Source organism: Ursus maritimus, unplaced genomic scaffold (genome assembly GCF_017311325.1).
Source record: "Ursus maritimus isolate PB19 unplaced genomic scaffold, ASM1731132v1 scaffold_3, whole genome shotgun sequence".
Classification (NCBI taxonomy): Eukaryota; Metazoa; Chordata; class Mammalia; order Carnivora; family Ursidae; genus Ursus; species Ursus maritimus.
Genome location: NW_024425563.1, coordinates 56,903,748 through 56,925,986, shown reverse-complemented (window position 1 = coordinate 56,925,986; position 22,239 = coordinate 56,903,748). Strand labels below are relative to the sequence as shown.

The following is a 22,239-nucleotide window of genomic DNA, read 5'->3' as shown; positions in this document are numbered from 1 at the left end:
AGGAAGCATTCCAAGCAGAGAAATTATCTTGTACACAAATGCAAGAAAAGAAGTGAATTATATGTTTGAGGACAGCAAAACGTTTGTGTAAATGGAGCTTAGATTTTTGCAAGATTATATGCCAAGCCCTGTGCTAAGCCCTTATATATAGAGGACACCTATTTGTAGGTGTAGATTGTTTCATTGGTCCTGATTCTTTATTTTTCCCTTCATGTGTACACTTTCTCATGTGATTTCAAAGTTCTTTTCACTGAAGGGAAGGAGAATTCACTTTAAGTTTGGCCATGTGACTTGTTTTGGCCAAAGGAATGTGAGAGCACGACAATTTCAAGACTAGACTTCAAGGGACCTCGTGTGTTTCTACTTGTCCCCTTTTACCTCTGCCATCATTATTAGAATGGCTCAGCCTGGCCTGCTGGTCCAAGGAGGATAAGAGACACATGAAAGAGAAGGTGCCCTGGGTAACCCTAGTCAACCGCTAACATGGGAAATTAGCAAATGGTTGTTGTTTTAAGTGTTTTACAGGCAGAGTCAGTTAACCAATGTAGGTGGTCTCAATGAATTCTCACAAGCTAACCCCATGTCACATACAAGGAAACTGAGGTTCAAAGAAGTAAGTAATTAAAGGAGATGAAGGTGGAGAAGCAGGTTAAAGCAAAATGTGATGGGTACTATTAATATGCTGAAGAATTCCAACCTTAAAAACAATGGGAAATTAATATAATTAAATTAATTAATTAATATAACTTAAAGGGTAAAGTGAATGTACAGATGAATGCTTGTGCGTAATACCTGTGAGAAGATACGCCCTTTACAAAGATCATGCCGGCAGAAATGGGGCGTAGAGTCCGAGGAAGAGGCGTAAAGATTGGTGGCAGTAACAAGGAAGTTGGAGTTTTACAAGGAAGAGATGGTGAAGAGATTGTAGTGCAAGCCACCATCAGAAGATTTAAGATGGCATACTTATGAACTGTCCTGTTCTAGGCTCTCATGTCCGCACCAGCTGCAATGCCTTACGGCATTCATTCATTCACTCATATTCTTTCTTTCTTGGGGGTGGTCTGCACAGAAGCTGGGGTAGCCTGGAAGTTTGACAGAAGCTACACCACAGAACTACACAGAACTACAGTTATCCCGTACTGCTCTTTCAAAATTACTTTTGAGTATTAGATACGTGGAATTAGACTTTATATTAGAATGTATTAGAAAACTAATGTCAACCATGATATTTAGAGAATGTTAAAAGTCAATTAGCAAATTGGATATGAAATCTAAACCAGATCAACAGACTTCAAAGAACTTCACTCTTACCATCTTGCAGACGGAACATCTTTTACTTGCTCCCTTTTCTCCACAGGTAGTGCAAAATTCCACATCCACAAAACCCACCTGACCAGTGATGGCTTGGGTAAGTACAGAGAATGCGGTGGGATCAGAACCCTAGAGCAGGTATGAAGAAGAGGAAAACACACTTTAAAATCACCATGGAAAGACTACAGAGATGACACTCCATGAACAGTGTTGTCTAGAAGCAGGCACACAGGGACAAAGGCATTAAAAGGCTGGCGGTGACCCAGGCTTCATCTATGTCACCTTACAAGAGCATGGCTGCTACCATGAACTACGGCTTCAGAAAAGAATTGAGGGCACAGCTGAATAACGACATGGAATCTTTCTTGTCACTGTTGGGTGGCAAGAACTCTTTCTGGTTATACAAAATCTCATCATCTACTTTGTTAAGTAAGAATTTGCTTAGGCACCAGAGCTCTTCCCGTGGAAAGATATTCAACTTAAAAACAAACAGGATGCTTTATTCAACATATCCTATAAAATCAGAGACATTAGCTAGTCTACCAGAAGTTAAAATACATGCTGTCAAGTGATAAAGCAAAGCATCTTTTTTTTTTTTAAAGGTTTTAATTATTTGTCAGAGAGAGAGAGAGCACAAGCAGAGGGAGGCATAGAGGGCGAAGCAGGCTCCTCGCTCAGCAAGGAGCCTGATGTGGGACTCGATCCCAGGACCCCGGGATCATGACCTGAACTGAAGGCAGACGCTTAAGGGACTAAGTGACCCAGGCGTCCCACAGCACCTTTAATAGTATACTCTGTTACAATGCTGACGCAACACTTCTTAAATGTAGCCATGCCTCACACTTCCTGCTGAGCTCTGTGACAGGGAGAAGCCAGAGATCCACAGGAGGCAGAGGGAACCGAAACCTCTACAGGAGGCCCCGGGCATCAGCGCTGTCGGAAAGTGCCACAGGTGATCCTCCTGGCAGCCAACCCTGAGACTTACCCCGTGACAGGAAATAGTTAGTATTGCTTCAGTGGCTTGTGAACTTGTGAGTTTAACAAAACCCATTAGGAAGTAAACAGTGGCTTCCTGGGACGTTCACAACCACAGGTACTCCAGATAAATGAAGTTTTCCAGAGAGAATACGTAACTCTTAAAGAACAAAAATTTTTAAAGAGAGAAAATTGTCTAAGATGCATTACATCCTATCTTCTCTCTATTAATAAACCTTTGCTCAATGACTCAGATCACTAAGATAAACATTAACAATTATACTGCATCAACTCGAAGGACAATTATTCTATGATACAGGGCTACAATGAATCATTCGTTCAACCCCACACTGGTCTGCTCTGACTTTTCTGTAAGTACTCTGAGCTATTTTTAGTTTTGCTGTTTTCCCCTTTGAAGGTGGGATGTTGGCTACCACTTGTTAGTGCTGAAAACACCCCACGGCAGGCAGTGCTAGTTGCTTCTCTAATGTCTATTCCCCCAACTTCTGCAATAAGAGAAGCATAACTTCATTCAGAGTAGCAGAGCCTAGACCAGCCATAACCGCTCACTTCCCCAGACAACCTGTGAAGCTAAGAGTGGTCACATTGCACAGGCAGCGTGTTTCTGGGAGAGCTCGTGTTGGCTAGCTAGAAACCCCTTTCCTTTTCTTGCCTTCCTGGGATAAAAATGTGACCTTGGAGGAAGAGCATCCGATGCATGGCAGCCACAAGGTCATAAGCATGTGTAAGATAATCTATATGGCTAAAGAATATTGGGTGGAAAAATGGGAATCCATTTTTGAGCCACTGTGACGGATCTGGTCTGCCTACCTTTGTGCTTCTGAGTATATGGGAATGAATAACCCTATTGATTTAATTCACGGTTAATTGGAATTTAATATGTGTACCAAAACACATTCATAATTGATGACTACCCTCATAATTTGCTAACTTTAATCTTCCAAAAGCTCAAATACCAAATAGCCAAGTATATTAAAAAATAAGGGTAAAAATCTCTACATGAAATCATGGAGAACTCCCAAGGATAAATCAATACATGAATTCATGAAATCATCTTGTGTCTTCAGGTCCTTCTGATTTCATGACTCTGAATAGATGATGTCTTAATGTATGAAGAAGCACTAATAACCCACCTGTCCTCATTTCTCACACTGAGAAGGATGGGACAGCCTAGAGAAGGCAGAGAAGAACCAACATTGCCAGAGGGCAGGAGGAAGCCATGGATGGGACTAGTGTCAGGATCAAGTTCTTACCCAATAGACAAAGGCCAATAAAGGATTTGACTGAAATGTATAAAAGCATGACTGGTGTAGATACAGTGAACACAAATGCGCTCAAAACAGGAAAGTCAGGGAGTATCTTCTGAAATACCACTTAAATAAATATATGATAAAGGGGCAATAAATAATTTAAAGAACAGAGAATAACGTTAAAATTTGCTTCCTATAGCTGGGAAGTATAAATGGAATTTTGTTAAGTATGGAACATTTATAATCAGAGGCATTAAGGTAGAATATGAGAAGCTGGGACATACTTCGAGATTTTTATCAGGACAAACAATGAGCTTCCCCATGACTCATCCTTTCACATCCCCACTGACCAGAAATCATCAACCTAGACAATCAATTCCTACTTCCATCTAGTGCCCAACTTTGTACTGGTTTTTCACGAGCTGCAAGTGTATATGTGTGTATCTATATTATATAGCAAGTGTACCCACGTTTACAGGTTTCACAGAGGTCTTTAAAATGTAATTTTCTATATAACCATCTACATTCCAACATAGGGAAATACTATTTCTTAAACCATGAGCTACATAAAAATGAAAAAAAGAGGATCAAGAGAGGGGAAACGGACGAACAGAAACAGGGTTAACAGGTATACCTATCGCCATGTCTGTTCCTGAAAACTGTCTAAAATAACAAATAATTATTTCTCTATTAAATAAATAAATTATTAATAATGCTGAAGAGAACTTGCCTCTAATTGTACAAAATATGGTAATCAGGTCTTACTGGTAGAGTTAACTTAGTTATGAGGAGCCTTACAATTTCAACAGGAGCAATGCTTCGCACCAGCTGCTGGAGGAGTGTGGCTTCACAGTAAGGAAATTTTCTGATACTTTCTCTTATGATCTTTTCTTGATATACCGGAAAGCCATCTGAAGCGCGGCCTTTTAACAAGCTAAAAGATATTTTTAAAAAAGTAACTGGAGTTGAATCTCTAAGCATTTTCTCCCAGATGAACCCATGAACTTTTAGTAGTTTCTGTGCTACTGAGGATTTTTATTGTCTCTTCCAATCATGACGACAGACTTAACTCAAACTGCTCTTCTACCTGTACATTAGGCTAGCCCTTATCAGGTTTATGGTTCCTGGGAGGTATTTATAAAAGGGACCCCGCCATAAAACACACCAACCGCCATTATCAGAGTAGCTAGTTACTTATTACCATGCCAGTTAATTGTACAGAGTGAAAACTCTCATTAAGTTACACCCTTCTAACATAGTTCACTTTTCTTGGTAAAACTCTGGGGGAATTTGACCCCTGATGGTCTGAGGACAAAGATAACATGCAGCTCTCCCAGGCTCAGTAATGGAGATGTGCTGAGCGCCATGATGAACCCAGCACAACCACCTGCGGCCTGGCATACCCATCCTCAAGGCTGGACTGGGGCCACTTTCTCCATCTTACACACGCTACCGAAACTTCTCCAAACCTCAGATCCCTCACCTGTAAACTGGGGATAACAAAAGCATCATTGTAAAAAGTAGGAAACTGCATAATCACTCAACCTGAATGTAACATTACTCTTGTTTCTTGCAGACTAATGTGAGCCCAACAACAACTGCTGCTAAAATGCTTAACTTTTTAATCCATGATGAGGCTTCATATAATAAAACATTACCCATTTGAGCGTATTTTACACATGACACAGTAGAAACGGCACCTTTTGATCAGAGTGTCCAGTTTATTCTCTCCATCTTTTAAGAAGTTAATGCATTTCTGAAAGATACAGCTGATGTAATGCATTTTCATAGCCAATACTTCATTCATGTCTCTCTGCTTCATACATTTCTCACAGATCAAATCCATCACCTTGTAGCATTTATTCAGAGCTGTTTCTTCTGCCAGCAGAGGATTCTCATTTACAAGCATCACGATCTAGAAGAAATTCCAGCAAGCTTAGAAATTCCACGAGAGACTTTTCCATACAAAAATTGGATACTTAGTTTTGGTTGATTTCAACCGATTACCGAATAAAGTCCTTCTTGGGGTCCTATGTTTACTATATTAATTCAAATTAGAATGCAAATTGCCAATGATCAAAGTTATAAAACTAATACAGAAGGACCTCGGCATCATGAAATCTCTTGAACTCTGTATATCTAAGTTATCCGGTGATCTGCCATCAAGCTAAACCAGGGTGTTAGTATGCCACTCAGAGTCATGGTTTTAGATTCTCTGTTAAAAGCACTTTTACTAAAGATAAACATGGCATATTTATATATCCTTTATATACAGAATCAAATCACCAAGCAATCACTACTTTTAGCTAACATTACTAGAATTTCACGGCTAGGAGTACTGTAATTCTCATTAATTTTTATTAATTATAAGGAAATGAGATTTTTACAGAAAGAAGTCTAAAAATAAAAGGTGTATTACTTTCCAATTAACTACATTTCTCTGTGGAAATTTTTATGATATGCTTCTAATCATCTATGGCAATGAGAATAGGTCAAAGAAGAAAGCAAAAATTAAAAGCCTTCAAAGAGGAATATTAGAGAGTTATGAAATTTAATGCATTAGGAGTCCCACACTTCTCATATAGGTACAGATTAAGTGCAAAATCAGTGTAAGGAGGAATACCTGTTTTTACTGGCTTTGTTATCGGGTAGCTGATTACCTACCTAAAGTAGGTCTGCGCAGGGCAACTGTAAACATCCGTGATGACATAACAGTAACGTAAATACATGTGTAACACGGGCACAACTGTATGCACAGGGCAGAAAGTCAGTGTCTGTGAACCTATGTGTTACAGCGAGATACCTGTCCTGGGCAATGTAAATGTCAGGGAATCACGGACAGCAGATTTCATGAATTAGATCCTTTTCCTCCGACAGGAAGAAAGATCACTGGTTAACTTCTGTGAATCCCATGCCTAGTCTCCTACCTGGAAATTTAACATAGAGTAAGTGCTCTTGTGAAATTAAAATACGATTTGTACTTATTTTTGAGACTACTAGATTGATGTATAATCTAGTATTTTACTTAAAATATAGCGCTCAATAATAAATGAGGGGTCATGAAGTAAGTATAATGAGAAGCCGTGTTGGTAAATTTGCTGACGACGTTCCCTACAATAACATATATTAAAAATCAACTTTCAGCAGAGAAGGCTCATTAATTACATGTTTAGATTTCTACTGTCAACTGTAATCATTTGAAACTGTTCAATATTTTTGTATAAAGCATTTAAAATCAAAGCATAGGATCTTTAACTTATAAGTAAAAACTTTAAAAAATCTTAGAACCCAGACTAATGCTTTTTTTCTTTAAGACATTAGGCTTTTTTTACTCCATAGTATACACCACTATACCCAAAGAAAAATGACATATAACCACAGCTCTACTGTGAGCTTACTGAAACATTTCATAGATACACACAAAAGAATAATATTTGAACTAGCTTCCTTCATCTAATCACTGCAGTATTACAAAGTAATCCATTATAAAGAAAATCTCATTATGAATTAGTGAAGAGGAATAAGTATATTCCTTTAAGCAAAAAAGCCCAATACAGCTCATTCCCCCAAACATGTCAGAATATGTTTATAGAGTGGCATTTTGAATTCTTTTTATTTTTTAAATACCCTCTAAGAAAAAATTACCAAACCAACAATTCTGGGGTTAAAAAAGTTAATAATCAAAGACAGGATCACTCGTGTACATCTGTCTCCTGACCACTTAGAGACTCGGCTCAATTGTGTTGTCATTTTCCCTGTGATTCTATTTTTCTCCTTTATAACCTCTGTATTCTGGGCATCAGCACAATTGTCCGAGTCCCTGCAGGAAAAAAACACCCTTGATGCTACAGGAGCCACTTACCCTTGACGCAAATGCAGCTGTGTTGAGTGCACTGTAGTAAAAAGGTGAATTGTGTATCCAGGAGGATTTCTGTGCTGCTTTTAAAAGGTCTTTGACTTTATAGAATGGCTGTTAGTTACTTTTTTTATAATACACCCCAGGAAGACCCTCGCTGTCTTGGAAAGGGGTAAAGCAATGAAAATAAGGCACCACAAAAGCACTACACAACTTTTATCCAAAGTGTGGAGGAAAAAAGGTTTTCAAGTGAACAGATCATTTATACCTACAAAGAACAAGGTCTAGTCTGAAGAAAGGTACTATAATCATAGAATAATGTCTCTTATGAGACCAAGTGCACTAAAAAAATAGAATGTAGGCTATTTCAGTTTCTATACATTTACCCATTTATTGCCTGTATAAATAAATATACCCTTATCCTAATTTAGTCAAATAGGTGCTCTTAAAGACAATTAGAGATACAAGAATTCTTAGGACATTTAACCCTGAGAGTCTAGGTTTCATGTGAACATCAAAAATTACTCCACATATTCAATTATCACCATTACTGAGATTACTACAACCTCAAGGGGGTAGAAATGTAGATGTAAAAGACAGTAAATCAGAAAAATACAGGGAACTTCTTCAAATCAATCTAACCCCAAAGATCCTATAATGCTCGGGCTGGAGGGAGAACAGGAGGGGCCTGTAAAATCACACCCATTCTCTACATTGAGAAATACTGCATCCCTAGGAAAAATCCTGTCTTCCCACCCCAGCCTACCCCACCGCTACAAGAAATAGTGTCACTGACCAAGCAGCTCCCAGATGGAAGTACTCTCTTTGCTTGCGTATGTTAGGAAAGGAAAAAAAAAAAGCCACTGATACAGAAGAGGCTAAATATTTTTTAAAACTTAAATTCTAAGTTCCATATAATCGCCACCGTAAATACAAACAGAGGGTTCATGGCCAGATTTCTTTTTTGCTGTCTTAGGATCACAAATGTTACCTCCTGGGGTTCCTTCAAAATGTGAAGGAAAACATTTAAGTTTTGAAAAATAAACACAGAACAGGCTCCACCAGTCTATCTTATGGAAAAGGATCTGCGAGTTTGTCATCTCTCTTGCTGGCCCAGAAGAGTAATTTGGATGGAAAGCCACAGGACAGGTATGTTTTGTTGGTCTGCTTGTTTCCTGAGCTTCAAAGTCTGTATGCAAAGGGAAGCATCAACGAAGCGATAACGTGACATATCATTTGGAACTTGTATCTTCAAATGAATGCCAGTCTTCAAAAGAGTCACTTTATGAGAACTGCTCACTTATTTTAATGGTGTTCGGTATGTTCCACAGATTCACCGTACTAGACTTTAAGGGAAATTTAATTTTACTGCATTTATAATAACATTTTGTATTAAGGGAAAACCTCAGTTTTTGATCCAATTTACCACCTGGCTTCCCGAACAGTCCTGAATTACTATCAAATCTACACATTATGAATGAAGATACGGATCAGTGAAATCTGAAAGAGAAGAGCGTCACTGTAGCACACATAGAGTTTTCTGTAATGATTCACTGAGGTAATTATACCCATTTGGATTGATTTATTAAAAAAAAAGAGGAAAAAGTTTTGTAAAAAACAAAAAAGGCCATATGTAAATTACGAAGAAAAGAGCAGTGAAGATAGTTCAGAATGGCTCTCGAAGTTTCTCCGTTAAGCCAACTGAACTTCTGGGTTGGTCTAAAAAGTTTGAAACTCTTTGTGATTTGACTAATACTGGAAGAACTATATTATTCACAGGCATCAAATAGCTACCTGCATTAAAATATGTGCTCATGATTACATTTCAGAATATTCCCTGGAAGGTGCCCCAACAAAATCCCCTTACCAGCCTGTGTAACTGGTCCTGGCTTCTGGGAGTGTTGGCTGCTAGGGGCTCAGAGCTGCCTCCTGCTCCAGGGAACTCCCTTCATCCATCGGAAGCCACCTTCCTTGGCACTACCTGGGAGCCTGTCCTTTTTCTCCGGGGACAGGCCTCAGCCAATGGCAACTGAGTGATCCAAAAGCCTGGCTCCCTTGCCTCTCTGGAGCCATTAACAGTCCAGAGCTCCCAGGGAGGTGAGGTGCAAGGCAGGCTTCAGCTGAACCCACCTCTTTGCCTAGCTCTTCCTCCTGGTCTAGCCTATGTCCCTCACTCTCTCTCAGGCTTAAAGCGAGAGCTGTCCTTCTCTGTGCCGACTGAACAACACAGCCCCATCTCAAGTTCTGTATCCACAAGACCCAACCAAGGCAACTCCGATCTTATAGAATTAAGAGCAGTTTAACTCTGAAGGAATATTTAAATAAAAAGCAAAGACAATAAACTCGACACTACCTTGACAGGATGAAGATTGGTTGTGGTAATAATTTTGTGCAGTGGGCCTGCCAACTTTGGAGGCAGTTTTGGCTCTTTATCCAGCCCCTGGGGTTTAGTGTAATAATCCAGTCTCTCTCGAGGAAAGAAATTGTTGATTATAGTCACACAATCATGTTGACCTTTTAATAGAAAAACAGGAAATTTGTTATGTTATTATTCAAAATACGGCATCTTCCAATTTTTTTTTTATTAATTATAGTGCTGTGTTGTCATGAAGTAAACGTGCATCGACATCTTTAATTTTCAGGAAAAACAAGTAGAAGAGGACAAGGAGAGGTAAAATGTTTGGAGGAACATTTATAAGTATGCTTTGTGAAGTCCAAAACATAACCCCCTTGTAAAGACACAGAATCCACAGTATATATGAAGATTATGTGAATTACAAAAAAAATGGAGTTCAATTTGCAATTGACCCTAAATATTTGATAGAAGCTGCTTGTTTTTAATTAAATTTAAATGTCTCCTCTTCCACCCCTACAGAAATGATGGTCATTCTTCCCTAAATCACAGCTGGCCCTCTTTATACAGGGGCTCCTGGAGAGTGGTCTGCTCTGGGTGGCACATGTGGCCCCAGTCCACTTGTGCGTGGTTCTGGGAGCGTCTGCTCGATCCTGCTGACAAGGTGACCTGCAGGGGGACTGCAGGGTGGGCAGGGAGGACTCTGGTACTTGAGGCTGGCAGATGGTCCTGCTTGCCTGGGAGTTCTTGGAGTTCTATACCCGCAGGTATGGAAACAGTAGCCCTTCTCTTCACTGTGCCATAATCCTATCAGCTTGACGTAGCTGCCTAGGAGATAAGGAGTGAAGTACCCAAAGGGATCCAGCACCGTGGAAGACTAGGCACTGCCTCCAACAGATGGCTTCTTCGGTGGGAAGTAAACTTACAACATGGACCACATCCACAACGGAACCATAAGCATAATCACCGAACAAGAACACTTACATTAAGCAGAACAATTACAAAATGTTAAGTTTCATGGACTGCAGAAAGATTCACAATGTTTAAATTAATAGACAAAAAAATTAAAATTAAAATTAACAGGCAAACTGAAAGGTAATCCAGGTTACAACTGAGGGTTAAAATAGTACTGTAGAAGACGAAGTGGATGAAATATCTCAAAACAGAGAAAAGTGAGGAAATGGAAATCATTGTGGAAGAGGTGAGAGCTGAGGGGCAGATCCAGGAAATGTAAAGGTGAAAAATAATCGAAATCCCTGAAAGAAAAAGAGAAATGGATGGAGAATTAATAACTGAATAAATGATAGAAGAACATGTCCCTGCTTTGAAGGGAAATTTTAAGTGATCACAATCTCATTTTTGGTATTTAATGCTGTTCTTAAGTACCTGAAACACCAGGGTTTTTTTTTCCTTTTTGCCTTTCCTTTCCTTTTTTTTTTTTTTTTTAAATCAGAAAGCTCTCATTATGTATCTTAAGGAGAAGTCAAACAGTAATAGCATACATTAAAAATATGAGATGCTCTGTTTAGCAAATGATCATCTCTACCTCTAAAACGTTCATGAAGGCAGGGGCAACAATAATCAAGCAAATCCCCTACAACTAGCAGGATATGAACATGACGGCATCAAAATTAACACAGGTCACTGTGTATGGGAATTCACAACAGGGCAGGAAGGAGCCACAGATGAAGACAAACTACACTGTTTCCTTAAAGCACAATCTACATCCAGCTTCATTAAACAGATGTGTGATGCTATTTAATAAAAAAAAAAAAAAAAAGTGTTCTAAAATAGCTCCTAGAAGGGCTGTGGGGGGGGGGTGACTGGGGGATGGGCATTAAGGAGGGCATGTGATGTAATGAGCATTGGGTGTTATATGCAACTGATGAATCACTGAACTCTACCTCTGAAACTGATAATACACTATATGTTAATTAATTGAATTTAAATAAAATTAAATTAAATCAAAAATAAAATAAAATAGCTCCTATAAAAAAATCAAAATCGACGGAGAATGAGCTAAAGAAAAGGAGTCGGGGGAAATATAGAATTAGCTTGTTATTCTATTTTCTCATCAATCTCTCCACTAATATAGTCAGGAAAACCCCTCTGAGCAGTTGGCAATATTTGTACAGTAAAATACCAGCTACATAACAATGACACTATCACAGGACTAGAGGTCTCTTAAGATTACACCTTTGTAAGAAGGACAACATAATATTACTTTACTTCAGGGTTAATCTTTTTTTACATTTTAGGTAGTACTTAGATTATTTTGATATTTTATTTTCACTAATTTGCTAATAATTTATATTAGAGTGATATATATTTAAAGTTCATAAACTTTTACTTAATTTATGTTTAAATGTTTATAACTGAAACAACTATTTAGTTTTACAGGTGTTTAATTTAATTGATGAGTTTGGAATAAATACAAATAAAATAGTACTACTATTATAGAAAATAAATGTTGGGCAAGGGGGTTGGGCAGTGCATCCGGGGCAACTATTACCATGGCTAGACTTGAGTCTCCCTGACTGAACGGGCTCACTGAGTCAGTCCTAGGCAGGATTACTCAGAACACACGCACACACACACACACGCAACGAAACACATCTCAGTAACATTTTTTATTTTCTAGGATAAACTGAAATTGAAACATGCCTCCAGGATTAGATATGGAAAGTTTACAAAGGAAAATAAATTCTCATTTCCAAGCATTTAGAAAAGGGTGAAGTAACTTCTGCATACGACTAAGGGAAAAGAACAGTAATACAAGAACCACGACACTAGCCCTGGTACGACTCTTTTTCGGAAAGAAAGAGAATTTAGGTTACGATGGGTTTCAAACCATATTCAACCTAGAAACCATCCGAGAAAGTCCTGTAACCCAAACCTAAATGGGAACAGACAGCTGAAGACAGAGCAAGGGGGAGGGAAAGGGGAGTGGACACCAACCGTTGGCAGCAGAGATGGTTAATCTGAATAATGGGTGGAGGCAACTTGACTGAGAAATTATCCTGTTGACTGTGAGGATTAGTCAAAGAGAAGTAACCCAGATGAAGGACATTTGAATAACATTTCCGTACTAAAAATACTAACCCCTCTCAGCCAAGTCCACAGCTGGTGGCAGTAGCAGAGAAGGAAACGAAAGGCGTGTTGTCTGACGAGGCAAAAACAGAGAATGTGGAAAAATAAATGAGTTAGAAGCATTTCCTCATGTTAGAACTGCTAAATGGGCAAATGCAGTGCCTCGTGGGTGGGCCATGGGGGATAGTTCTGTTTGTGCTTTTAACTAACTGATGAATATGGGTTTAATTGGGAGTGTTGTGAATAGGAGAGTAAGCATTAGTGGAATGGGAAAGCATTCTCCATCTTTCAAGTCAACAAGAAATAAATGTATTCCAACATGGCCAGGCCAGTCACATTAAGGAAACACACACACACACACACACACGCACGCACACACACTACACACAAGCACAAGCAAAAACAACCACCAAGCAAAACAAAGTGTAAAAAAAATGAGGTGAAAGAGGAGGAATGCAACCAAGTTGATCAGTAATCATATACGCACAAGCTGAGTACCTGTTAATAGCCAGAGACTATCATTTTGGGTTGGAGAACAGAGCACACCTACATGGGTTTATAGACATATAGGTATGGCAGTAGTTACCTTACTAAAATGAAATAACAAAGATGAAAACAAGGAGATGGGCAAAGAGATTACTGACAAATGCAAAAAACCAAAAAGGAATCAAGAATGGCTACAATATGCAAACTGGTGCATCCAGTTCCATGCTCTGGAAAATAGTATGGAGAGTCCTCAAAAAGGTAAAAATAGAACTCTCCTACCATCCAGCAATTGCACTTCTACCTATTTATCCAAATGATATAAAAATATTGATTCAAATGGGCACATGCACCCCAATGTTTATAGGAGCAATGTCCATAATAGCCAAACTATGGAAAGAGCCTGGATGTCCATGGACTGACGAACAGATAAAGAAGATGTGGTAGATATATACAATGGAATATTACTCAGCCATCAAAAAGAATGAAATCTTACCATTTGCAATGATGTGGATGGAACTAGAGGGTATTATGCCAGGTGAAATAAGTCAGTCAGAGAAAGAAAAATACCACATGATTTCACTCATATGTGGAAGTTAAGAAAGACAGCTGGTGAACATAGGGGAAGGGAAGGAAAAGTAAAGTAAGATAAAACCAGAGAGGGAGGCAAACCTTAAGAGACTCTTAACTCTAGGAAACAAACTGAGGGTTGCTGGACGGGAGGTGGGTGGGGGGATGGGGTAACTAAGTGACGGACATTAAGGAGGGCCCTTGATGTGACAAATGGCTAACAGAAACATGAAAAAGTGTTCAAAATCATTAGCCATTAGGGAAATTCAAATCAAAACCACACTGAGATACCACCTTACACCAGTTAGAATGGCAAAAATTGACAAGGGAGGAAACAACAAATGTTGGAGAGGATGTGGAGAAAGGGGATCCCTCTTACACTGTTGGTGGGAATGCAAGTTGGTACAGCCACTCTGGAAAACAGTGCGGAGGTCCCTTAGAAAGTTAAAAATTGAGCTACCCTATGACCCAGCAATTGCACTACTGGGTATTTACCCCAAAGATACAGACGTAGTGAAGAGAAGGGCCATATGCACCCCAATGTTCATAGCAGCATTGTCCACAATAGCTAAATTGTGGAAGGAGCCGAGACGCCCTTCAACAGACGACTGGATTAAGAAGATGTGGTCCATATATACAATGGAATATTACTCAGCCATCAGAAAGAACGATTACCCAACATTTGCAGCAACATGGACGGGACTGGAGGAGATGATGCTAAGTGAAATAAGTCAAGCAGAGAAAGACAATTATCATATGGTTTCACTCATTTATGGAACATAACAAATAGCAGGGAGATCGGTAGGAGAAGGAAGGGAAGAATGAAGGGGGGCAAACAGAAGGGGGAATGAACCGTGAGAGACTGGACTCTGGGAAACAAACTGAGGGCTTCACAGGGGAAGGGGGTGGGGGACTGGGATAGGCTGGTGATGGGTAGTAAGGAGGGCACATATTGCATGGTGTGCTGGGTGTTATACGCAAATAATGAATCATGGAACACGACATCAAAAACTAAGGATATACTGTATGGTGACTAACATAACGTAATAAAAAATTATTATTAAAAAAAAAAAGAGGGAACTTGATGTGATGAGCACTGGGTATTATATGCAACTGATGAATCACTAAACTCTACCCCTGAAGCTAATAATACACTGTATGTTGGCTAACTTGAATTTAAATAAAACCTAAAAAAGAAAAAAAAAATGGCCTATCAGAAAGAGTAGAAATAAAAATTGAAACAAGACAAAGAGTGGCATTCGGCAAGGGTAAAACCAAAAGCAATATCATAAAAAGTGAAGAGCTAAAAATAGTTCCATTAAAAATAGAAAAAAAACCGACATGCCAATTGACACTATTATTATTTCTTCTTACTTTGAAGCCTGGAGCTAATTCAAATAGAAAATAAATGAAATTGAATAGCTATAAAACCCAGGAGACTCTAATAAAAATGACAAGACAAAAACAAATCAATAGCTTTCTCCTTACTACCCATAGCCAGCTAGAAATGACAGAGTGTGGAAGTGGTGGGGGGAATTCTCCTTACAGTATGGAAAATAACTACCAACCATTTAGAAATAAACTTGAAAAGACTGTAGTTTTATTTAAAAGAAAGACCTGCTGTTAGGGAATCTAATGAATATGACCAAAGTACCAAAAACAAGTAAAAGAAACAAAAAAACCCACAACGATATATAGAGGCATACCATGCAACTGAATAGGATGTCTTATCATACAGTAGCCAATTCTCTGCAAGTAAGTACATCACCATTTAATGAGAGTCCAACGAGAACCAAAAATAAAAAACAAACAAACGAAAAGAGGGGAGGAAGGAATGTATTCAAAGAGGAATAAGTAAAGGGAACACCTGCTTTAAAGTCAGTGTGATGAGACACTGTGGTATTAATATAGAGAGTGACAAGCAGCCCCATGGAAGAGAGTATGAGGTCCAGAAATAGATACCAGTATATAAGAGAATTTAACTCACCACAAAAGTGGTATCTCACTTTCAGTAGGAAAATGTTGAGTAGTTTCGTAAATGGTGCTATCACGATTAACTAAATATCCAGGGGGAGATGAACTCTAAAAAATTAAGTCTTGAAAATACACACACACACACACACACACACACACACACACACACACACAAAATCTGAAGGAAATTTAGGAGAATACTTATCTAACCCATAGTCAAGAACTCCTTGACAAGACAAGAACCATGGAAGCTATAAAAGAAAACTATGATTACTTAAAAATAAAATTTCTATGGCAAAATTTCCCATAAAGTCAAAAGAAAAATATACAATGAATTCCTGGAAACACATTTGGTAGCTAAAGGGTTAGCATCCGTAATACACATAAAGTTCCTGAAAGCAGTAAGAAAAAGACAGCCCAAAGGAAAAGTACGTACTGAGTAAGAGAGCCATCCACAGAACAGAAAAAGATGACCGACAACACAAGCAGCTGAATTGCATGCATAATGAGGGCAAAGCAAATTCACAATACACCATTTTTCAACTATCAGATTGGCAAAAATGAAAGAGTGAAAACACCCAGTTCTGATGAAGATGCTAATAGAAATATAAGATCAAGGATCATTATTACATTATTTACAGTGATTTTTAAAAATTGTGAAATTGGGGCATGTGGGTGGCTCAGTCGGTTGGGCATCCAGCTCTCGATTTCGGCTCAGGTTACCACCGCGGGGTCATGGGACTGAGCCCTGCACTGGGTTCTGTGTTCCTCACAGGAACATGGAGTCTGTCTGTCCCTCTCCCTCTGCTCCTCTGCCACCCCCTCTCCCACTCATACACGCTCTTGCTCTCAAATGAAGAAATAAATAAAATCATTAAAAAAGACCTGCAAAATTTATCCATAGGGGAGAGCAGAATGAACTGTGGGTGCCTGTATCATGGAACATTAGGTCACTGTTACAACAACTGAATTCAGAACTACGGAGATGAGAGGGACTTCTACAGCATATTGGTCAGGGAAGGAAACAAGTCCCAAGGAATATATTTGTAAGATAAATATTTTTTAAAAGATAAAAAATCTTTTTTTTTAAAGATAAGAATCTTGCACATGTGTGCACATATTTATATAAACCGTTCCACTTGAGGGCAATAAAAGGGGACAGTGACTTTTTAAAAAGACTAACCATAACGGAAAATATAATGTTGACCAAAAAGGCTTAATTTTTGTCTATGAAATTGATCTATATAGATTAAAATGGAATGAAAACATCACTCTTATTTCTCTTATTTTAGGATGGGATTGTGGACAATTTCTACCTGAGATTTTTACGGATACAGTAGTGTTAAGAAAAAGAAAAGGAAAAGAGCATTGTATTAATTTTTGAAAGAACGGCCTCGTCCACTGCTAGCCCTGTGCTCCGAGGAAAGTTACGGAATCTCTGTCTGGGCTCTGTTTCCTACATCAACACAATGCAAACTTGTGCAGTTCAGTTGAACTTCCTATGATCTAATTGCCGGGCCTCATGGCACAGATCAGAAAACGGAGGCCTCTGGAGGGAAGGGATTTGCCTACGGTCTTGTAATGATTTTGCAGCAGACAAGAACTAAAAAATGAGAATCAAGATTCCTAGATTAGTCTTATTTTCCCCTTGTACTGACAGCCTCAATAGTAGCATAGGGGTGAGTTGGGGGGAACCAGGGAGCCCCTAATGGTAAGAGATAAATATTATTTTTCTGAAGGTTGCACTGCAAGGCCATACTTTTCTCAAATGCTCCTGAAATTGAGGTAAAATAAGAATATTTGCTCTAACAGAGCGGTCACATAGTGACTCAGTGACTATCTGACTTAATCATTGGTAGCTACTATTAGTAGTTTCAAGATAATTTAATAACAAAATTTAACAAAATATACGGTTACTGCCTCCTATATCTGACTACTTCCCGCTATATTTCAACTTAAATGTAATTTATCTCGAAACCCCCTTGGAATAGGATAAAAGAACCCTCTCTTTGATATATTTCTATGAGACCCTTAAGTTGTCCCTTGAAGTGTATTTCCACAATGCCTGTCACTGCTGTTAGCCCCTAGCTGCCATGAATACATGAAGAGCCTGCCACTTGCTTGCCACTCTAACCAAAGCACCTACAGTGATGCTTGGTATATAGACTGTGAACGTTAAGTATTTGTATAATGATTTATTAGTCCCACAAAGGCCACTTATTTCCCAATAGATCAGATGTTTATATATTTGCTTGTCCATCTATGGACTCCCCTTAACTGCCAACTCAGTGGGACCCAAATACCAATGACCAAATATTCATGCCATTCTCTTCCAAACCCCCTCATATTATGTCCAGGAACAGGATTAATATGCCAAGAAATAACTGGGCATACACAATAAATGTCTGTACTTGAGGATGATAATGAAGCAACTATATATTATATTATTATTAATGTTCCCTTGTAGGAAGAAATAGCATTGTTGAAATTTTTATTAGCAACAGTAACTGATCAAATCTATTTAGTGCTACCTGTAAAGCTCCTTAAGTCAATATCTCATTTAATCCTTTGAGTAACCATGAGCCAAGTTACAATGAGGAAAGTGATGGTCAGAATGATTCAGTAACCTGCTGTTGAGTGGCACAGCCAGAATTTCAGTTGAGGATTATTGACTTCACAGTTCATGTTCTTGATTTTAGGGTAAACTACTTCCCTTAGAGAAAGAAAATATACTCATTTAAAGCATTTAACTACAACCAAAATGGCCCCACTATTCTTGGTATCTCACAAAGTGGAAATTCAAAACAGCCTCCTCATTTTCTCTGAAGTGTCCCTGGATAGTTACACTAAGTTAGACAAACCCTAATAAACTGGAAACATTTGGTTTTTAAAAAATAAACATGACAGTATTTGTACTCTGAGAAGGAAAGTGGTACTTTTTCATGGAGGACATTCTGGATAAAACTTACATTTAAAACGGCCATAAAAACTCACCCACAAAGGCTGCCATCTGGGCTGCTGTTCTTCCGACAGAGTTGACAACATCTGTCTCGGCACCGGCTTCCAACATTACCCATGTGATGTCTTTGTTACCTGACGTTAAAAAGGAACATGTCAGCTAGTATTAAAGAATGCACAATTCAAATACCTCCTTCTAATTTATCTGGACCCTTTTTCCCCATTTAGTTTTAGGTTTCCACCCTGTGAATATTTTCATTTTTTCTAAAATGCAAATCATAACCACAATAAAGAGGAAAATGATACAAAAACCCACATAGAAATTAACCCCATTTTTTGTAAAACCCCTTCAGGCAATATAAAAATGTTAGTATGGAATTATCACTTTTTTTTTTAACAAAACAAAATATATTTTTCTTACAGATAATGCTTAGTATAAAGTCAAAACAAAAAATACCAACAATAAAGAAGTCTCCACTTAGTATCTATGAACCCATCCCAATCCTCACAAGTATAGGCCCTGGAATAATGATTTAACAGGTGATGGTCTATCTTTCTATACTCTTTTCTCTCTAAACATCCATTTGCCTTTACTCTATTTGCATTCTATCACTAATATAATCATTACAGATACTATGCTCTTATAAACTATACTCAGTGACCCAGCATTTTCCATTAATTTTAGCAAGTTCAAACTATGATTTCCTTAGGAACAGTTCCTGGAAAACACTGCAGAAATCAAAGTTATGCATATTTTAAATGCATTTTGCCAGGCTGACTTCCAGCAAGCTTGGACTGATATGCATATCCCAAAATGGTGCAGAGAAGTCCCTATGCCAGTGCTGGACATTATGACTCTTTCTTAATCTCTGCCAATATGGTAAGTGACAAATAATCCTTTATTCTTCTAATTTGCCTTTCTTTGTTTATTGGTGAAAGTGTTTTACATCCTTATGAGCCAGCTGTATTTCTTTTGTTTTCTGTTCAATTTCGGCCCAATTTTCTATTGTAGCACTTGGTTCTAAATGATTTATGAGAACTCCCGATATATACTGATATGACCCCTAAAGATATGTAATAAATATTTTCCTTAGTTTTTCATTTGTATTTTACTCTATATATGGTATATTCTATATTTGGAAATGTTAAAATTATATATAATCAAGTTGGTCAATGTTGTCCTTTTTGAATTATATATTTTATATATCATATTTAGAAATGCTTTCCTTTTTTCCCCCAAGTTTTTATTTAAATTCCTGTTAGTTGATATATAGTACAATGTTAGTTTCAGGTGTAGAATTTAGTGATTCATCACTTATATAAAACGCCTGTAGCTCATCACAAGTGTCTTCTTAATACCCATTACCCATTTAGCCCATCTACCCCTCCCCCCCAATGCTTTCCCATTCCAGGCTTATAAAAATACAGATTACTGCTTTTAAAGTGTAAGAATATTACATTACATCTTCATTTTCTTAAAAAAAAACCCTACAATTACAGATAACTCCACTTAATTTTAAATATTTCCCAGTTGTCTTTATTCACAAATCATAAGCAACATGAATAAAGTAAGTTTCTAACTGGATCGGCATAATTTAATACATAAATGTCAGTGAAGCAGAGACAGCTCTGTCATAGCAGCTATTTTCTCAAGAGAACAGCAAAGAAGTTTCCAGATTACCTCAGAATACAAAGATACAGAACATCAACCGAACTAACCTGAGAGAATAACAATCGAACTCCTTAACTCTACACAAAATAGACTGTCAATACAATCAGGTGATTTAAATAAGCGAAGAAACATATCACCAAATTAACTATATAACATATTTCATACATTATAACTTCAAAAACCAATTCCTACCTTTTCTATAAGAACTGATCTTAAAATTACTATAATACGAAAGCATGTAATTTAAAAGTATGTATGTACTTATAACAAATTTGTACGGATGGTTAATATTAAGATATTAGAATAAATGATAAAACTTCACCAGAAAGTGCAGCAAACATGAGGGCTGTGTATCCATGCTCATGTTGATGACAATTTACATCAGCTCCATGTCGTAAAAGTAATTTGCACATATCAAGTTTTCCTTTATATGCAGCATGCATTAGAGGAGTCATTCCATTCTTTAACAGAAAGGAAAAAAGCATTAATTTTACTTATTTACCTCTTTCCCTATGAACAATTCCTCCAATTAATTTAAAAACATAAAAGAAACATGCATTAATAAATTCATCCTTATAATCGGTGAAGTACTTTTATGTTGATTTCCTCACTTGGATCTTCCATAAACTGCTGAGGAAAATCAATGGTTTTCTTAACCGATTTTTTTTTTAAAGATTTTTATTTATTCATTTGAGAGAGAGCAAACAAGAGCAGGGGGGAGAGGCAGGGGGAGAGGGAGAAGCAGACTCCCTGCTGAGCAGGGAGCCTGATGTGGGACTGGATCCCAGGACCCTGGGATCATGACCTGAGCAGAAGGCAGATGCTTAACTGACTGAGCTACCCAGGCATCCCCTGATTTTTTTTTATAGATTAGCAAACAGAGTCAGAGGAGACTTGCTCAACCTCACGTAACAAGTAAAATGGCCAGGCAGGCACCAGACCTAGATCATGGGAGCTCTCATCTCTACCACACATACTTAGTTCTTGGGAAAACAAATGAACCAACAGATACAAATGCATAAATATTAAAAAAAAAAAAGACTCAAAACAATTAGAATGCCTATCAAAGAGAAAGCTGAATGAAATACGTAATATTTACAACATGGAATACCACGAAGCTACTGACTGAATGCATCTGCATCTAGTGAACTGGAGAAATTTCCAAGAATTATTGCCAATGAGAAAAACAAGATGCAGGAAATGTACATTATCATGGTATCATTTTCAAAATAATTAACCCCAAACCACATGTATATTTTGATTATATATATGATTTGATCATATACATGATTGTATAAATATTGAGAAATGGTTGGTAGTATTTACACTACATTGTTTAGTCTCCATGTGTTTTGGGCATATCCAGTGAAAACGTCCAACCTTACTTGTTCTGGGTATCTGATACTATTTGGTAGATAAATGAACAAGCTGTTCTCTGTAAGTGAAATTTCAAAGTAAACCATGCTGGCATTTCAAAGCTGTTTTTGATAAAAATTTATCTGAAACATAGAATCTCTTACTGTAGTAAACCTCCGAATACTTACATACTGTGAATTGTTCTTTATGATTCCATTCTATTATTATGAACATAAGCCATTAATATTCTTTTTTAAAAAAGATTTTATTTATTTTATTTGTCAGAGAGCAAGAAAGAACACAGCAGGTGGAGCAGCAGAAGGAGAGGGAGAAGCAGGCTCTCCGCCGAGCAGGGAGCCCGATGTCGGGC

General features: G+C 37.9%; 1 protein-coding gene across 2 annotated transcripts in view; it reads right to left on the bottom strand.

Annotated features, from left to right (window-relative positions):
* ANKMY2 (ankyrin repeat and MYND domain containing 2) overlaps nt 1-22,239 on the bottom strand; it is a 37,366-nt gene that overhangs the window by 3,359 nt on the left and 11,768 nt on the right. For both annotated transcript variants that reach the window (XM_008686361.2, XM_008686359.2), the window contains exons 3-8: nt 20,836-20,974; nt 18,878-18,976; nt 9,767-9,927; nt 5,258-5,472; nt 4,356-4,491; nt 1,312-1,440 (exon numbers count right to left, since the gene is read on the bottom strand). In XM_008686361.2, coding sequence (XP_008684583.1) covers nt 1,312-1,440; nt 4,356-4,491; nt 5,258-5,472; nt 9,767-9,927; nt 18,878-18,976; nt 20,836-20,974 — 879 coding nt within the window. The remainder of the gene's footprint in view (nt 1-1,311; nt 1,441-4,355; nt 4,492-5,257; nt 5,473-9,766; nt 9,928-18,877; nt 18,977-20,835; nt 20,975-22,239) is intronic.